Genomic DNA, 20885 nt, shown 5'->3' on the forward strand with positions numbered 1-20885 from the left:
AAATAAAGAAAAATTTGTGAAATCCTTTTTTTTTTGCTAAATGTATTATTGTCTAAATATTAATATTCATTAAAAGTCAGAATTATTCATAGGTAATAAAATGTGAAGAAATATTATTCTATCAATCCCCTTCTTTTGCACCTTTTGCATTCCATACTTTAACGGGACCGAGTTGACCGATTATTTTTTGGCCGAGTTGACGCGAGGCCGAGTTGACTTGAGGCCGAGTTGACTTGGGGCCGACTTGACTTTGGCCGAGACGGTTTAGGGCCGACTTGGATCGAAATCGCTAAATTCGCAAACGGTATGCGAGAAACATGTCTGTAAAATCATCAATTTAAGGATTTATTTGTTACTTTTTATGTGATTCTTCTTCATAAAAGTACTTATGAGGCCCAATTTTAAGGTGTGGTATTCACAATAAGTTGCTTAACAATTTGGAGTCAAAAGGAAGTCGAAATAAAAACAGGTGCGAAACGGAACTAGCGCCCAAAAGATAGTTTGTTGTTATAACATGGAGTAAACAAGCATTTACGTTTAAATAACTCTTACGGAGACCCAAACATAACAATAACAAACACTTCCGTGTAAATAGCTCTTATATAGAGCCGTGCTCAATCAGGCAGAACGAGCAACTTCGCGCGCGCACATCATCACTGGATTTCATGTCATCATCCCATGACAACCGCGGGAGAATGATTACACGAACATTACAACATTGTACCAGGGAGTTGTTATTCAACTCCCTGATTGTACAACGAGCATGAGCTCGAGCATGCTTTCAATCTTAGCCGTAGATAGGCCTACACTCCACTCACCATTTAGAGGGCGTTAGGAGCCAAAATTTACTATATTAAAAGTTAATAACTTCAATCAACTACTGGATTGATTATAGCCTACCTGGGCCTAGTTGGCGCTAATGCAGTTGTTTCTTATTATTATCACCATGGAGTAAGCTTTACTCCATGTTATCACAATATTATTCATTAGGCCCCAAGATGATTAAAACTTACGTTTGTGTCTCTTCTGATAGACCTATTAGGCCTAGAACACATTATGTTTGTGAGCGGACCAAAGATTTTATATAGCCGAAGCGGACATATTTTAGACAATTTTTTAATTATAGAGGGCGCGCTCTGCTGGGGAGCCACAGAGCCATATATATAAAGAGTTACGACATTGGATTATAGTCACGTGATATGCAGATCAAAATGTGTCAAACTTGTCTCCATTAATGCATGTAAAGTATAGGAGCAACAAAATACTTTACGAAAGCCTATTAGGGCCAACAAAAAAATAATATTGCTTTCACAAATTCGAAATAACGAATTATTAATTCGTTTTTTCGAATTATTAATTCGTTATTTCGAATTTATTTAAGTAATTTGAAATTTCGAATTAATAATTCGAAATTTCTCGAAATTTCGAATTATTTATTTCGTTATTTCAAATTATTAATTCGAAATTTCGAATATTAATTCGAAATTTCGAATTATTAATTCGAAATTTCGAATTATTAATTCGAAATTTCGAATTAGTAATTCGTTATTTCGAATTCATAATTCGAAATTTCGAATTAGTAATTCGAAATTTCGAATTAGTAATTCGTTATTTCGAATTAATAATTCGAAATTTCGAATTAGTAATTCGTTATTTCGAATTAATAATTCGAAATTTCAAATTAGTAATTCGAAATTTCAAATTAGTAATTCGTTAATTCAAATTTTTAATTCGTTATTTCGAATTAATAATTCGAAATTTCGAATTAATAATTTGACCTCTGCCCTTTCTAATGACATCCCAACCATCCCGGATTACTTTAGCTAATGCAATCTGGTCACCATGCGTCCTGAAAACCATTGGATTAGATTATATTTCAATCGTAGCTTAAATTATCAAGAGATTATTGAAATGTTAGCAGAAGATCATGATATTTTGATAAGTAAACGAACATTAAAGCGAAGGCTGAAAAAAATGTGCCTTAGTCGAAGAAAACGGCATTCTGACGAACTGGAAGTCGCTGCGTTCATTGAAAGTCAATTACAGACGTCAGGGATGCTACATGGGTACAGGTGGAGGCACATTCGTTGCACACAAAATGGGTTAAACATAGATAAAGAGACGGTCAGAATAATTTTAAACCTTCTTGACCCAGAGGGTGTCGAAGCAAGAAGAAGACGACGACTACACAGAAGAATTTATCATGTACCTGGCCCAAACTATATCTGGCATATCGACTCGTACGACAAACTTAAGCCATACGGCATTTGTATAAATGGCTGTATAGACGGATTCTCTAGACACATAATATGGCTAGAAGCTTACTTTACTAGCAGCAATCCAAAAGTTAAAGCCGGCTATTACGTAAATTCTGTTCGCCAAAAAATGGGTTGTCCAAAGTCTATTAGAACAGATTTCGGAACTGAAAATTCTATTGTTGGTCCAATGCAACAATTTCTTTGTAATGAGAACAGCAGTTTTATACAAGGAACAAGTCAGCATAATCAACGAATTGAGAGTTGGTGGGGCATTCTCAGAAAACACTTTACTCAGTTTTGGATGGACGCCTTTAAACAACAAAAGAATGACGGTAGATATGATGGAGGTCTTATAGACAAATCTTTATTACAATTTTGTTTTATGAAAATTATCCAGGTAAGCAGTACAGCAATTACATTGTGTGCTATGCATTATAGTCCCCAAGTACTACGCGATAAAGCTACGACGCTATATAGTAAGAACCTGTTACATATATACTGACAATAATCCATTGACCTATGTATTGACCACGGCCAAACTTAATGCTACGGGACACCGCTGGGTAGCAGAATTAGCGGATTATCATTCAGATAAAATATAGACCAGGTCGAATACATCAGGATGCCGACACCTTGTCAAGAATCCCGCTTGATCTAAAACAATTGGAAAAGTTGTGTTCGGAAGAAATATCTGAAGAGGTCATGCAAGCGGCAGTCCATGGTGTGAATGCTTAGGCAGAAGGCTTAACTACATGGTCAGATCATAGATCCAGATATTGAGAAACCCTTAAGACCCTTAATTAATAACCTCTGCCCAGAAGATATAAAGACAGTTCTAACACAAGATCCAGCCATTAATAGAGTCCTAAAGTATAAGGCCAAGGGGCGCTGGCCAACTCGAAAAGAAAGAAAGAACGAGACCAAAACAAAAACGTCAATCATGCATGAGTGGAAACAAGCTGCAAGTTGGACATGATGGTATTCTCCGACGCTGCACCACAACACGTTCTCAGATCGTCCTTCCAGAAAAATACAAACAGTTAGTATACACAGAATTGCATAGTAACATGGGACAACTTGGTCCAGAACGAGTTGTACATATGGCACGAGAGGGGTTTTATTGGCCACATATGGAAGCAGAAATAGAGGATTACATCACATCTGCCGATGTCTGATCCAGAAGAAACCAGTTCGTATAACCAGAGCTCCTTTAGTCAATATCATTACGACTCAACCCTTTGAACTTGTTTCTATCGATTATGTACACTTGAAAAAGAGCAAAGGCGGATATGAGTATATTTTAGTAATTATGGACCACTTTACTCGATTTGCGCAAGCATATCCGACAAGGAATAAGAGCGGTAAAATTGCAGCCAACTTAATCTTCAATGACTTTATACTGCGATTTTGATTTCCAAAGACATTGCACCATGACCAGGGTCGGGAATTTGAAAATCACTTATTTACCAATCTTGAAGCTTACTCTGGGATCTAACATTCACGTACCCCACCTTATCACCCTCAAGGCAATGGCCAAGTGGAAAGGTTAAATCGAACGTTGCTTGGAATGTTACGAACCTTGTCCGAAAACCAGAAGGACAACTGGAAGGAATCACTCAATAAAGTTGTGCATGCTTATAACTGCACTCGCCATGATTCAACAGGGTACTCACCATTTTATCTACTCTACGGCAGACCTCCTTGTCTACCTTGAGATACCCCCCCCCCCCCTCAATCCTTCGGGCTGAGAATGAATATCCAAAGTAAAATTAGGTATCCCCAGGGCTCGAAACGAAACGATACAATACCGTATTTCCTTACAGTTATATAATATAGCCCTTCGAGAGAGAAACAAGGTTGTGTGTATTCACGAACAAACTTTACCTTGAAGAACTATACCGCTATACCCTATTTGTAATTCCTTGTACCAAAACGAAAGTATGCTAATAAGAGCGGTGAAAGGGTAAATGGTAGACGAAAAAAGTATACATTTTTTATTTCATAATGTTTATCATTTTTATTTTTATGCATTTTAGATAAAAAGACCAAGACATCCCTTGGAGACTTCCTAACATTTGTTACTGGTGCTGACTCAATTCCCCCTCTTGGTTTTAGCAACCAGATACATATAAAATTTTTTAGTAAGGAGCGAAAGATGAGAGGTCACCCGACAGCCAGTACATGTGGGTTGGATTTACACCTCCCCCGTGGATATGACGATCCATTGGAATTCACAACTCTAATGGAGGAAGCCATCATAAATGGCAAGGGTTTTGGAAAACTTTAAAGATGTATTGTCCCCCAAAATCATGAAGAATAAAGATTTTTTAAATCTGACTTTGAATAGGCCATTTTGCAGTTTTAATGAAGTTGTTTCCATAAGAAAAAAAAACGAGAAAAAAAAATTATTTTACCTATAGAAAGACAAAACAGTTAAACAGTTAAATTACCCCAAAACTCATTGTCTTCCAGCCAATTTGACCATTTATTTGCTTTAAATTACAGTTTTCTTAATAGGTAAATAATTTTTTTTCAGACCCATTTTTTTGTGAAAGTGAAAAACTATTATGTGACATTAAAATAACATATTCAACAAAACAATTAAAAAAAAATATTTTTTCAGGGGGACAATATATCTTTAAATTATGATCAAATTTTAGTAGCCAACATTTTTGTAATTGTTTCAGAAATAAAATACTGTTATTAAAGTTTCAATAAACAAAATGTTGTTAAATTACATCTGTTTTACTGTATTGTACAGCTACATAACACAATTCTGTCTGATCATCACCAACTGAACATATTAATATAAATAAATATAATTGTTTATATTGTATTCATTACATTGTGTTCGTTGCAATTCTAACTTTGTATTGGAAATAATATCACAGCGACAATTAATTAATAAAAAAAACGATTTATAACATGATAATGTGATATCACGTGCTTGCTGTGGCATTTGATCAGATGACGTCAAGAAACATATTTCTAAGACTGCTGTATAACTGCAAACCTTCATCACATGTTTTCGGCATCGATAGCTGCCTTTTTTCCAAGAATATGGAACATAAGTCGAACACGTCCTTATCGCATGGAATCTGGCTTTTGAAGATGGATTCACTTTCACAAACTTCAACTTTAGCCACATCAACGGGAATAATACACTCTTGTCCCCCGAATAAGTATGGTACATTGTACATCAATGTCGGGCGTCCAAACGGACCATGGCTATTTCTCGATTTTGAGATGCGATGGGCATTCCACTCATTTGCAACCGTGTCCAGTTCATCCTTTAAAAAAGGCAAATATAATACAGTACAGTAAAAACAAATAGTTTAATGACAGTTTAGACCGTGAAAAAAAAAACAATATCGTAAATAAAAGAGGAGTGATTTAATTCTAGGCTAATATTGTTTGCTTTTCAAATTGTTGCGAAAGCCCAAATTATTATTATAATTGTCGTACTTGGGGACTATAATGCATAGCACACAATGTAATTGCTGTACTGCTTACCTGGATAATTTTCATAAAACAAAATTGTAATAAAGATTTGTCTATAAGACCTCCATCATATCTACCGTCATTCTTTTGTTGTTTAAAAGCGTCCATCCAAAACTGAGTAAAGTGTTTTCTGAGAATGCCCCACCAACTCTCAATTCGTTGATTATGCTGACTTGTTCCTTGTATAAAACATACAAAGAAATTGTTGCATTGGACCAACAATAGAATTTTCAGTTCCGAAATCTGTTCTAATAGACTTTGGGCAACCCATTTTTGGCGAACAGAATTTACGTAATAGCCGGCTATAACTTTTGGATTGCTGCTAGTAAAGTAAGCTTCTAGCCATATTATGTGTCTAGAGAATCCGTCTATACAGCCATTTATACAAATGCCGTATGGCTTAAGTTTGTCGTACGAGTCGATATGCCAGATATAGTTTGGGCCAGGTACATGATAAATTCTTCTGTGTAGTCGTCGTCTTCTTCTTGCTTCGACACCCTCTGGGTCAAGAAGGTTTAAAATTATTCTGACCGTCTCTTTATCTATGTTTAACCCATTTTGTGTGCAACGAATGTGCATCCACCTGTACCCATGTAGCATCCCTGACGTCTGTAATTGGCTTTCAATGAACGCAGTGACTTCCAGTTCGTCAGAATGCCGTTTTCTTCGACTAAGGCACATTTTTTTCAGCCTTCGCTTTAATGTTCGTTTACTTATCAAAATATCATGATCTTCTGCTAACATTTCAATAATCTCTTGATAATTTAAGCTACGATTGAAATATAATCTAATCCAATGGTTTTCAGGACGCATGGTGACCAGATTGCATTAGCTAAAGTAATCCGGGATTCGAAATTTCGAATTAATAATTCGAAATTTCGAATTAATAATTTGAAATAACGAAATAAATAATTCGAAATTTCGAATTAATAATTCGAAATTTCGAATTATTAATTCGAAATTTCAAATTACTTAAATAAATTCGAAATAACGAATTAATAATTCGAAAAAACGAATTAATAATTCGTTATTTCGAATTTGTGAAAGCAATATTATTTTTTTGTTGGCCCTAATAGGCTTTCGTAATACTTTCAACTTTTTCTTATAATATTTAAAAAAATGTAATTGCACATTTTACGGTAAAATATCGACGTGCACAGCGTACAGAAGTACTTGCGCCAAAGAATATTGCGCGCGCGTGCGCTAATACATTATAACGTTCTATTGATTGATTTTGGAACAAATCATCCCATAACTACGTCCTATTAATAAAAATTATGTAATATTTTCAATTCATAATGCATGCTTTGATGACTAAATAAAATAATAATGTGTTGAGGATATATTTGTTAATATACTGAAAAGGGTATGAACAATATTAAAATAATAAAGGCAAATTATTACAAATGAAATGATGAACGAGTCTCTGAATGTTAATAACGTTGGCGGCGCAGTTTGTGTAAAAAACACACAGAAAGCCATATACTGCATAAAAATAGGGGTGAATTTTTTTGTTTTTTGTATTGGTTCATTCTTTGATGTATCCTAACTTCCATGTAGGCCCTAGCATTTATTTGTTTGTTATTACAACAAATATATATATATTTTAACAAATCAATACCATTAATAAAATTATTTACTAAAATAAAAACGGAATCTAAGCGTTATTTCATTGACAACAAAATCTAAAAATAATGCATGAACTAATAGGAAAACGCTATACAAAAGAGACGCGCGCGCCCTCAGCGTGCGAATTCTTTGACACAAAAATGGCTTCTAATTTTCAATGTCGTAACTCTTTATATATATGGCTCTGGGGAGCCAGAGCAATTATATAAAGAGTTACGACATTGGATTTAAGTCACGTGATATGCAGATCAATTTGTGTCAAACTTGTCTCCGTTAATGCATGTAAAGTATAGGAGCAAGAAATTACTTTAAACTTTTTCTTATATTAAAAAAAATGTAATTGCACATTTTACGGTGGAATATCGACGTGCACAGCGTACAGAACCACTTGCGCCAAAGAATATTGCGCGCGCGTACGCTAGTACATTATAACGTTCGATTGATTGATTTTGGAACAAAACATCCCATAACTAGGTAATTGTTCCTTCTAACCTAAAAATTCCCGACTCTACACAAGTTACCTCAGACAAACAGGTTATGGCTAACTTGATTAAAATTTATTGGAGTAACTTGGGTAATCAAACTGGTGTCAATACTTATAATGATATAGTTATCAATAGTCATGTTTCTGATGTTAGGGAAAATTATATAAATTATGTTAACGATGATCCACAAAAAGTACTGGATGATATAAGAATTTCATTTGAAGATGTTAAAAGTTCAATACTTCGTTCTAAAAACAATAAAGCACCTGGTGTTGATGGCATCACTAACGAATTGTTAAAGAACGGAGGTGACTGCCTTATTAGGTCACTTACATATCTTTTTAACTATTTTGTTAAATCAGAGAAAATTCCCACCGAGTGGAATAAAGGGATCATTATACCTATCCATAAAAAAGGTAGCAAGAACGATTTAAATAACTATAGAGGTATCACATTATCATCATGTGTTGCTAAAATTTTCAATCGTATTATTTGTGATCGTATCTCAGAATTTCTTGAGAGTAATAGTATTCTTACGGAAATCCAGGGAGGCTTTAGGAAAAATCATAGATGTGAGGACCACATATTTACACTTAAAAGCATATTGGCTACGCGAAATGCGGAAAATAAGTTAACATACTTAGCCTTCCTGGACTTCGGTAAGGCTTTTGACACGGTTTGGCGTAATGGCCTTTTGTCAATAGCATGGAATACTGGTATCCGTGGTAAAGTCTGGAAAATTATTGATCAAATGTAATGTTAAGTTTGGTGATATTGTAACTGATTATTTTGATGTCGATGAAGGGGTTAAGCAAGGCTGCGTATTATCACCGACCTTATTCTGTATTTTTATAAATGAACTCTCCAAAATGTTATATAATGAAAATGTCGGATGTCATACTTTAGGCACAAAAATTAGCTGTCTTTTTTGGGCTGACGACGTTGTCTTGATTGCTAAAGATGAAAATGATCTGGAGAAAATGTTATCTATCGCTGGAATTTTCTCAAAAAAATGGAAACTTAACTTTAATTATGACAAATCAAATGTTGTGGTTGTTGGTAAACGTACTAATAAAACTAAACAATGGCCTCTTGTAAACCACTTCATCAAAGAAGTAGATTGTTACAAATACTTGGGAGTGAATATTTCAAGAAACTTCTCCGAAAGTATACATGTTAATGATGTAGTTAGAAAAGGAAATAGATTAATTGGATATTATATCAAGTCCATTATTAATGAGCAAGAAGATTTTAATAGGATTTATTTTGGTAATATCTTGTGGAAAACTATAGCACTACCTTCAATTAACTATGCATGTGCAATATCAGCTTATAGTGCCAGTGATTACAAAAAAATCGAAAACATTCAGCTACAAATGGCTAAAACACTACTAAAAGCACCGAGGAACACGCCATCATTGGTTCTGTTGGGTGACTTAGGATGGGATAGCATTGAAAATACCCATAATGAAATAAAAATTAAATATTTTGACAGGCTTATCAACTTAGAAGCCCATCGTTGGCCAAAGCTGCTGTTGCATGCATTATTTACCTTGCATGACAATAATGTTAATATAAAATGGCGATGGTTAAACTCAATTAAAAGTATTCTGAATAATACTGGATTTAATCATGTATTTTCAAATAACATACCTATAGATTCAGCATGGTTTAAATCTTTTAAGTGTGTTAATCGTCAAATGTATGAATTGGATTGGTTTAATAAAAGCTGTACCAAACCATCATTATCACTTTATGTTAAATTAAAAAAAATGCCTGAGTTAGAAAATTATCTTACTGTTAAAACTGATTTTCATGGTGCTCAATTGAAATTTAAGGCAAGGTCAAATACTCTTCAACTTGAAAGTAGATTAAGTAAATGGGATATGAATAATACTGGTAATTGTATGTTATGTAAGGATGAACCTGAAGATTTATATCATTTTATGTTAAATTGTATAGTACTACAAGAAGTGCGAATTTCAGAATTTGAATGCTTGGAACAAAACCTTAATGATTCTGGTCTTTCAGATCTATGGAATTCACTCCAGTTAAATAATTCAGAGGTTATCTTAATGATTATACTTGGTGGTGATTGTTCTGTTCTCATTCCAACAATGTCGATTAATATGGTAAACAAAGCCCATGACATTCTTGATAAATTCTGCAAATCATATCTTAAGAAAGCATGGGCCTTTAAACAACGTCTAACATTATCGAATGATTTTTTTAAATTTTTTATTGTATGTAAGTTGGTTTAGTTATCTTAATTCTGTTTACAGTCATCAAATAATTCACCACAGCTGAAATAATTTAATCTATGCTTTCCTGTTCATTGATGTCCCTAATTTGGGTTCCTATTGTTCCTTATTATTTTTGCTGGTAGACACTGTGTATCAAGAATGTGTATATCTTAACATAGATTCTAAGTACTGTATATTCCTTTGTTCATATACTAATTGATATGCTAATTTAGTGTCCAAGCTTATGTAGGTTGCATTTAATTGGTTTTAGTATTACAGTTTATTTTTAATTTGGTTTTATCGAACTTCCGTTTTATCTGAGTATTATCTGTTTTAATCTAGTCTATCTTTATTTTTATACTCATATTTTTTATATTGTATGTTTAATTGTTTTAAGGATAATAAATAATAATAAATGAAAACTTCTATAGCGCCGGTATCCTCCACCCATGTGGCGCTCATGGCGCTTTGTGCATTAACAACGTGCGAGAACATCAGCGAATAGCGACGTCTTTAGGTTGGTCTTGAAACTGTTTAGACTAGTTGAGCATTTAACTGTTGCTGGTAAGCTGTTCCATACACTTGCGGCCGCAACGTAAAAAGATCTCTGACCCCACTGATTTTTCGCTCTACGCTCTTGAAGAAGGTTTTGTGACAATGATCGTAGGCCTCTGCGGGATGATTCGTAACGATCCACAAGGTCAGATAAATAAGCAGGAGCACTGTCATTTAGGATCTTGAATACAAACAACGCAAGTTTGTACTTAATACGTTGTTGAACAGGCAACCAATGCAAATCCATCAGGACAGGAGTTATGTGAGCGTTTGATTTTGTATAAGTTACAATTATAGCTGCCATATTTTGCAAGCGCTGCAAACGTTGTATTTGAGATTTTGGTATGCCAAACAACAAGGCATTACCAATGTCAATTTTAGAAGTGACAAATGAGTGTACAATCAATTCAGCTGTTTTCTTGTTAAGATTACCGCGAATACGACCAAGGTTCCTAATCGATATGCATGCTGCTTTGGATACAGTTGTTATTTGTGCTTCCATAGTGAGATTACTATCCAGCATGATTCCCAGATTCCGGACCACCGATGAGGGAGCGATGTTAGAGTTTCCGATTCTGATATGTGTGATGTTGATTTTGGAGATGTTACATTTAGACCCGACGATAATAAACTCTGTCTTTCCATCATTCAACTTTAGGTAATTTGTTGTCATCCAATTGCGAACATCTTCTATACAGGCTTCCATCTTACTGATTGCTGCAGCAACATCCCTTTGCACTGGATTTACTGACACATAAATCTGTGTATCATCTGCATAGAAATGGAAATGTAGACTGTGTTTGCGAATAATGTCACCAAGGGGAAGCGTATAAATGGAAAACTGGCCAGGCCCAATTACTGACCCCTGTGGTACACCATATTCCAGGCAAGCTTCATATGAGAATGCATCATTGATACAGACTAGCTGACGTCTTCCTGTAAGATATGACTGGAACCAGTTAAGAGCAACACCATTTATGCCAATGCGATTTCTCAGACGGGTTATCAGTCTTTGGTGATCAACTGTATCAAACGCTGCTGACAAATCCAACAACACCAATAGCGTTATTTTCCCATCATTCATTCCTTATAACAAATCATTCTGTACCTTTAAAAGGGAACTCTCCGTGCTATGACATGCACGATATGCCGACTGGTAATTCTCATTTAAATTATGCTTTTGAAGATATGGAGTAATGCGTGATGTCACTACACGCTCCAGAGTCTTTCCAAGAAAAGAAAGATTCGACACCGGGCGGTAATTTTTCAGCGTGTTATGATCCAAGTTTTGCTTTTTTATTAAAGGACGAACGTGAGCAATTTTCAGTTCATCTGGCACTATGCCGGTATTAAGAGAATGGTTAATGATTTCCGTTATTATTGGAACGAATGCGTCTATACACTTCTTCAGTATAGAAGTAGGAACTGGATCTAACCTGCATGATTTTGTTGGTGATTTCATCAGAATGTTGCGGATCTCATCTTGAGATGCTGGTATAAATGTTGTGAGATGCTGATGAACAGCTGTCACAGGCTCATTAAATGACATGTCATCAATCTTGAAGTCGTCTCTGATGATCTTGATCTTGTCTGTGAAAAACTGACAGAACCTGTTCGCAAGATCTAAGTCAGAAAGACTATCTGGGAGAGGTGATACCTGGCGATGATGAAGGAATTGGTTAACAATTTTGAAAAGTCCTTTCTGATCTGCTGCATGTTCTTCACACAAGCCAATGTAGTAGTTGGCCTTTGCCTTTCTTACCATGGAATTTACATTCCTCTTCTGTGCAATGTAAGCTTGACGATCTATTTCCAGATGAGAGATTCTCCATTTCTTTTCAAGCTTACGCTTTGTTCTTTTCTCAGCATAGATGTCACTGTTATACCAACTAGTGTTTGGTCGGACCTTTACTGTTCTCTTTTTCGGTGGTGAGTGTTTGTCAAGAAGTTCACTCAAAGTGGTGGATGCACCATTATTATGTGTGCCGCTGTTCAAAAAGCGTTTTCCAAATAAATTATTTTATTTTTTATTTTACACGTCCCATTAATAACAATTATTTAATATTTTCAATGCATAATGCATGCTTTGATGACTAAATAAAGTGTCGTGGATATATTTGTTAATATATTGAATAGGTATGAACAATATTAAAATAATAAAGGCAAATTATTACAAATGAAATGATGAACAAGTCTCTGAAAGTTTGTGTCAAAAACACACAGAAAGCCATTATACTGTATAAAAAGAGGGGTGAATTTGTGTGTTTTTTGTATTGGTTCATGCATGGAGGTATAATACCTCCATGGTTCATGCTTTGATGTATCCTGACTTGCATGTAGGCCCTAGCATTTATTCTTTTGTTATTATAGACACAATATATATATGTTACCAAATTAATACCATTAATAACTTTATTTACTAAAATAAAAACGGAATCTAAGCGTTATTTCATTGACAACAAAATCTAAAAATAATGCATGAACTATAGGAAAACGCTATACAAAAGAGACGCGCGCGCCCTCAGCGTGCGAATTCTTTGACACAAAAATGGCTTCTAATTTTCAATGTCGTAACGCTTTATATATGGCTCTGGGGGGAGCAGAGCCATATATATAAAGAGTTACGATAGTGGGGTGCCTTAGGGTCAAAAACGTTACACGGATGACAAAGTTTTCAAATTTTGCACATATGTTCACTTGGACATTTAAAAAATCACTGTAGCCAAGAAAAAAAATTTATTCACAATATACATGTTAGTATTTGGTCTAACAAACTATTTCTCCCAAAAGTGACTGGAAATCATAATATTGACCTTTGACCCGATAACCTCAAATTTCGTTACCGTGGTGCCAGCGGGAAGGGGCGGGGCGGGGGCTACAGGGGCGTATTCCCCCCCCCCCCTCGTCGGGGAACACGGGTAGGCGTACTTTCTGTCGGGGAATATAATATACAGTAAAAATCGTTCGCGTTCACTTCGTAGCTTCAGCGCCTAGAAAACCGAGACGTTCCATGACGTCAAGTACGTCAGAGGGCTATTGCACTTTATATGCATTCATTATTGCCAAACCAGGGAGTTGCTAATTAACACCTCCCTGATCAAACTACTAAAACAATAGCTAGGTACGCACTTGTCTGGCGGTGTCCCTCTTTGTACGAATCGTTCAACGTTGTGGGTGTCCAGACGCGTGATATCATGTTCCATCTAGGACCAAAATGTGTACTGTAGTTACCTTCCAGGCGAAGTTTACCGACGGTTACGTGTACTGTGTGAGTGTGTGTCGACGTACGCACAGCAAAAACGAATAATGTTCGTATGTTGACCAATTTTTTAATTTACAAATAACCCTCTGTACCGTGGGGCACCTAAAATAAATATTTCAAACATTACTAAACAAAAAATAAACATGCCATTTTCGCTTAGCCAACATCTTATTATAGTTAAGTTGTTAAATTTTCAATGTCCTGTATGTCATGAACTTTTCACCACTCAGAAGTCCAGATGGTACGCACGCATAGCCTACAGTTAGGAGGTATAAACTGATTTCCCCAACTGAAAATGGTCTACGCTCGCGGACGCACCCCTGCTCCACCCAAATAAAGGCAAAACGGACCACTTTTTTAAGCCTCTAGGCCTGATGTTTCCAAAGTAAAAGATGCAATTTTTGAAGACCTGCAGCTCTAGTTTTAAAAATTTTCTTAGCTCAGCCTCAACCATAAAACAAGTGCATTTTCCGGGACCGAACAGCTATATTTTTCAAAAATTTCTTAGCTCATCACAACCATTATAGGGACTAACTATTTTGTTTCATGTTTTGAAGTATAATAAGTCCAACTTCCAACTTATTTTATTATGTGTATTGCCGACAATACATGATGTCATGTAACTCTCAAATTAAATAATACCTATATTGTTATATATCCGAAACATAACACCTGTTTTATACTATCACAACACCTATTGTGTTGCAAGAACAGAAATTATTATGAGCCCAGAGCCATAAAGAGTTAAAACTTTGAAGATTAGAAGCTATTTTTGTGTCAAAAACTTCGCACGCCTGTTTTCCTGTCGACGTTAATAGTGGAGTCTGTTAGGGATATTTTGGTTCACTTTTTTCCAAAAGCATCAAATTTGGTATACAGGTTGCCCACCCTATACAAATTAAATTTTTGATGGGCGCCAAGCAAAATGACCCCTTGGGTCACCTAATTTGCATAATTTTAAATGGCGGACACTTTCGCTTAAACAGTCTATATCTCTGAAACTACTGGTCATAGAGAGTTGATTTTTAGCTCAAAATGTTCAGAACATAAACATTCCTATTTACTCTAATGAAGTATTTTTGAAAGAAAATGACCGGAAGTACCAGTTTTAACCTTTGACCCATATTTTAAGGCATTGCCATATCTCAGTAAATAGTTGTCACAGACAGTTTATTTAAGTGTCAAATTGTTCAGAATATATATGTTACTATTTAGTTTAATGAAACATTTTATCCAAAAATGACCGGAAGTACTCAGTTTTGCCTTTGACCGTTACGGTGTAATTACCAACCTTGTTACGGTTAATATATTTTGATATCCATAAAACTACTTGTCATAGAGAGTTAATGTTGGTGTCAAAATGTTCAGAACATAAACATTTCTATTTACTATAATAAAGTTTTTTCTAAAATAATGACCAGAAATACCATATTTGACCTTTGACCTGTTTTTTCAGGCAAATTGCCATATCACATTATTGGATTGGCGTGGAAAGTTCATTTTGGTGTCAGATTGTTCAGAATATATGTTACTATTATGTTTAATAGAAGATTTTTCCAAAAAATGTCAGGAAGTACAGTTGACCTGTTTCATACATAAAATTATAAATTTGTTCAAGTTAACTGTATATTTATATTATTTTGCAATCCACTTTTGAGCACTTGTCGAAGATGGCTACTTTGCATGTGCAATTGAACGAAGTATACTGAATGAAGTTGAATATAGTCCTATTTGTAGTGAGTCTAGAGTAACGCAAATGAGAGAAAATTGTATAGACAAAAAATACCCAATCTCATTCTCATCTAATCGAGTACTTAAATGAAGTCTTCTACACATTTAGCAATAATGTTTACTGATGAAATCTATTCAAGTTTTGTTTTGGAAAGTTAGTGTTTCCATCACTTGTGTTTGTTTGGTTGTTACATTCAGGGTAATTGTCCTATATTGCATTTCTTCGCTGAGTATCTTTCTTTAATTAAGTATAGTTAAGTTTGTTCATGACCAAATTAACGGCAAAACACCACATCAAACAATGGAATACTTTTATTTAATTACACATAATGCTAGTACCAGATTTAGTAATAGATATAATTTTGCAATTCCGAAAGCTCGCACAGATGCTGGTAAATTTAGAATTTCTTTTAATGGAGCTCAACTTTGGAATAATTTACCCTTAGTTATAAAATGTACCTCTTCTAGATTTAAATTCATAAATGAAGTTAAATGTTTACTTTTACAAAAATATTAATGTTAGCCCTTGTTTACGTTATTTCTTTCATATAGTTGCTGTTTCTTTCTTATTGAATTATTGTTGATAGATGAAAATGTATGCATTATGACTAATTTATTTTTTGTGACAGGAGTCAAACCTTGATTAGTGAAAGCTATTTTTTGGCTCCTTTTCACACACACATCTTTCACACATTTTATTGTATTGTACTATTTATGTATGATGATGTGAATAAAGTTGATATAAGTATAAGTTTAAAGGGCCTTCAAACTGGGGTATAACCTAATAATTAAAAGTATGGACATTTTCGAGATGCACAATATAAAAACTAGACTACTGTTGCCATATCACGAACCACAACTGAAAAATATATTTTTTCCACCAGACCTAAAGTAATCCTTGGTCCGCCAAACTTGGCAGAATTCTCGAATTTTAATTTTTAAAAATGTGGCCATCATCTGGACACGATTTGGGTATTACAGTTTTGTTACTTATGACATTACGCCTTAGTATCATCTTTTTCATTATTGCCTTTGTGTAACATAATGTATTGATGAGCTGTTTTAACCTCAAGAACAGATTTACTTTTATTACTTTCATTTCTTTTATGTACATTTTCAAAGTATTGAATGATGTGTCCTTTCTCATATCGAGTATTTGGAAAATAATGGCTTATTCAAACTTCTTTAGCAATCCTTGAACAGTCTGGTTGGTTCAGTCACCATAAGCACATGTATGGTAATTGTAATATTTTCAGTGTTCTCGTAAAGACAAAATGCCCCATCATGTTCTGAGCTTGAGTATGATATTGTTTCTTAGAAATGAGGCTAAACCTTTTTGTTGATTTTTGCACAACATTTCCATTCATAAAATGTGCATTGTTCACATAGTCAAGGACATGCAATACAGAGTTCATTTTAAGTTTGAAAAAAGGGCAATATATGAAAAAGAGGATACTAGAGCGTAACATGTCATTAGTAACAAAACTGTTCCTATTCATCCAATCTCTTCTAGATGATTACTGTATATGGTCGATTTCTTTTTTTTTTTAATTTGAAAATCTTTGAGAACCACCAAGCTGGACGGTCCTTGGATGACTTAGGTCTGGAGGACAGAAATCTTCGGTGTCTTTTCCCCATTCAGTGGTTGTTCGTGTTATGGCAACAAAGAGAAATGTAGCAACATGAAATTGTTATGCAACAGCAAACACAAGTGACGGAAACACTAACTTTCCAAAACAAAACTTTTACTGGATTTCATCAGTAGGCCTACACATTATTGCTAAATATGTGGAAGACTTCATTTAAGTACTCGATTAGATGAGATTGGGTATTTTTTGTATATACAATTTTCTCATTTCTCATTTACATTACTCTAGACTCACTACAAATAGGACAATCTATTCAACTTTGTTCAGTATACTTTGTTCAATTGCACATGCAAAACAGCCATCTTCGACAAGTGCTCAAAAGTGGGTTGCAAAATAATATCATAAATATACAGTTAACTATACAATTAACTGAACAAATTTATAAATTTTATGTATTTAACAAGTCAATAACTATACTTCCTGACATTTTTTTGAAAAGTCTTCTATTAAGCAGAATAGAAACATATATATTCTGAACAATCTGACACCAAAATGAACTTTCCACTCCAACCCAATAATGTGATATGGCAATTTGCCTGAAAAAGCAGGTCAAAGGTCAAATATGGTATTTCTGGTCATTATTTGAGAAAAAACTTTATTATAGTAAATAGAAATGTTTATGTTCTGAAAATTTTGACACCAAAATTAACTCTCTATGACAAGTAGTTTTATGGATATCAAAATATATTAACCGTAACAAGGTTGGTAATTACACCGTAACGGTCAAAGGCAAAACTGAGTACTTCCGGTCAATTTTGGATAAAATGTTTCATTAAATTAAATAGTAACATATATATTCTGAACAATTTGACACTTAAATAAACTGTCTGTGACAACTATTTACTGAGATATGGTAATGCCTTAAAATATGGGTCAAAGGTTAAAACTGGTACTTCCGGTCATTTTGAAAAAAAAAACTTCATTAGAGTAAATAGGAATGTTTATGTTCTGAACATTTTGGGCTAAAAATCAACTCTCTATGACCAGTATTTTTAGAGATATAGACTGTTTAAGCGAAAATGTCCGCCATTTTAAATTATGCAAATTAGGTGACCCAAGGGGTCATTTTGCTTGGTGCCCATCAAAAATTGAATTTCTAAGTAACATTAATAAAGCACACACCATACTCAAACCACGCCAAGACTTGGATAATTCTAGTGACAACCCTACTGAGCATCGTTCAGGTAAAGAGACTCGCTTTCCTTCAAAAACTAAGAGACAACGGCGGATTAAACATCATCGGTGATCTCGCCCAAACCAGCAATACAGTGAAGATTATGGCTCTCAATATCCATACAAGCAGCATTATAATCAGCAATTCAGACAACAGCAATACAATGATGAGGATTCCAGGGACAGTTGGAATACATATCATACTGGTAATTTCGCCAGGCCCATTGAACATGGCTGTGATTTTTGTGGACTTTCGAACCATATAACTGATGAATGTAGACACTCTGAACCAGGGGTGGCGCCAGGATCTTCCCGACGCGGGGGCTACATTCCCCGACGAGGGGGCTATGCGAGCGAAGCGAGCATCACAAGGCTGGGGGCCAGGGGGCCGCCAAGGGCCCCCGGTGGGGGTCCAGGGGGCGAAGCCCCCGGAAGCAACGCGTTCTAGCGTCATTTGAGGTCATTTTAATCAGATTTAGGGTAGCCATTTTTTCCATTTTTTATAATGCATAAATAAAATACTGCGTGCAAAAAAACGATGCGCGATGACTGTTTCAATCCATCTTTTTCAATTTAAAAAATAAAAGTTCAAAGAAAATTTAGAAAAATAGAGTTGGAGGTCCTGGAAATTGGACTTATTATTCTTCAAAACATGAAACAAAATATATAAGTCCCTATTTATCATGGTTGTGACTGAGCTAAGAAATGTTTGAAAAATAGAGATGTTAGGTCCCGGAAAATGCACTTCTTGTACTTCGAAATATGACCAGCTTTATTGTTGGGGCTGAGCTATGAAAATGTTTAAAACTAGAGCTGCAGGTCTTCAAAAAATTGCATTTTATACTTTGGAAACATCAGGCCCAGAGGCTTAAAAAACGCAAGCGTAGACCTTTTCAGTCGGGGAAATAAGTTTATTCCTCCCAAGTGTATGCCTGCGTACCATCTGGAATTTCGAGTGGTGAGAAATTCATGACATACAGGACATTGAAAATTTAATAACTTAGCTATAATAAGATGTTGGCTAAGCGAAAATGGCATGTTTTTTTGTTTAGTAAAGGATGAAATATTCATTTTAGGTGCCCCACGGTACAGAAGGTTACTTGTAAATTAAAAAATTGGTGAACATACGAACAATTAACATAATTCGTTTTTGCTGCAACTAGTGTAGCGTACGTCGACACAGTACACGACGTAATCGTCGGTAAACTTCATGATATCACGACCCAACGTTGAACGATTCGTACAAAGGGGTACCGCCAGACAAGTGCGTACCTATAGCTATTGTTTATAGTAGTAATTTAGATCGCTGGCAATAATTTCACTCTGACGTACTCTCACGGTCAATGAAACGTCGAGGTTTTCTAGGCGCTGAAGCTACGAAGTGAACGCGAACGAATTATATTCCCCGACAAAAAGTACCCAAACCGTCGGTAAACTTCGCCTGGAAAATAACTACATTACACATTTTTGTCCCTGGATGGAACTTGATATCACGCGTCTCGACCCAACGTTGAACGATTCGTACAAATAGTCCAGTCCCTAAGGGGAGAAAAAGGGGTGGGATGTTACCAAACTGGATACAAATTTTTCAGTATAGCAGTTTGGTAGAGTATAGTGTGAAGATGCCAAAACAAAGTTACTGGAAATCTGATTTGACCTCTGTGACCTCTGACCTCAATTTTTATATTTTTCTATTATATAACTAAAAATCGCCATATCTTGGAAACGCAAGGACATTTTACATTTATTTTTTTTTTAAAATGCTTGGAAGATATATATTTATATTCGCTATAATGAAAATAATTGTACAAAAATGGCCGCAAAGGCTTTATTTTTCAGTTTGACCTTTGACCTTGATTGCCTAATATCTCAATAACACGCAATCTCAGAGATTTGAGAATGGGCTCAAAATGTTAAGAAAATAAATCTAATATTTAGTCTAATAGAAACTTTTTCAAAAAATTACCATAAATTAAGCTTTTTTGACCCTTGACCTCTAATGTTTGAATATGTCAATATCTCGGTAATTATTTGTCATAAAAAGTTCAGTTTGGTGTCAAATTGTTTAGAATATACACATTTATATTTGCTCTAACAAAATATTTTGTCAGAATTCAATTGGAAATGTCATTTTGAGCTATGACCCATCGTTTTGCATATATTTAGCAATCAATAATCTAAAAAAAGAGATCGAGAGAGGAGAAGGGGCTGGGGTGGATGGAGAGACACATATTTTTGTTACATGTTACACAAATATTAAACTCTGTCTACACTATAACATTTTTATGCGACAAAAAAATGTGATGTGCCCATATATGGACACGATGAATGACATATCACTACCATATTTGGGCACATCACACCTTTTTTGTTAAACTAGTTTATAGTGTAGACAAACA

At 34.9% G+C, this 20885-nt stretch overlaps 2 protein-coding genes, 1 long non-coding RNA gene and 1 pseudogene across 4 annotated transcripts in view; 2 read left to right on the forward strand and 2 right to left on the reverse strand.

The window, feature by feature from the left end:
- LOC140063598 (RNA-binding motif, single-stranded-interacting protein 3-like) overlaps positions 1–1104 on the reverse strand; it is a 199200-nt gene extending 198096 nt beyond the window's left edge. The window contains exon 1 of the mRNA XM_072110010.1: positions 1014–1104. The gene's annotated coding sequence lies outside the window, so the exon portion shown is untranslated. The remainder of the gene's footprint in view (positions 1–1013) is intronic.
- LOC140063601 (uncharacterized) overlaps positions 1–4704 on the forward strand; it is a 56295-nt gene extending 51591 nt beyond the window's left edge. For both annotated transcript variants that reach the window (XR_011847639.1, XR_011847641.1), the window contains one exon: positions 4295–4704. This is a non-coding gene — a long non-coding RNA (uncharacterized lncRNA). The remainder of the gene's footprint in view (positions 1–4294) is intronic.
- A 458-nt stretch (positions 4705–5162) lies between these two features.
- Positions 5163–6030, reverse strand: LOC140048613 (uncharacterized; annotated as a pseudogene).
- Positions 6031–8742: 2712 nt separating this feature from the next.
- On the forward strand, positions 8743–10134 carry LOC140043511 (uncharacterized). Its single transcript, XM_072088038.1, has one exon. It carries the CDS (start codon positions 8743–8745, stop codon positions 10132–10134), a length of 1392 nt encoding a protein of 463 aa, XP_071944139.1.
- Positions 10135–20885: the final 10751 nt, after the last annotated feature.

This window comes from Antedon mediterranea, chromosome 1 (assembly GCF_964355755.1).
Source record: "Antedon mediterranea chromosome 1, ecAntMedi1.1, whole genome shotgun sequence".
Taxonomy (NCBI): Eukaryota; Metazoa; Echinodermata; class Crinoidea; order Comatulida; family Antedonidae; genus Antedon; species Antedon mediterranea.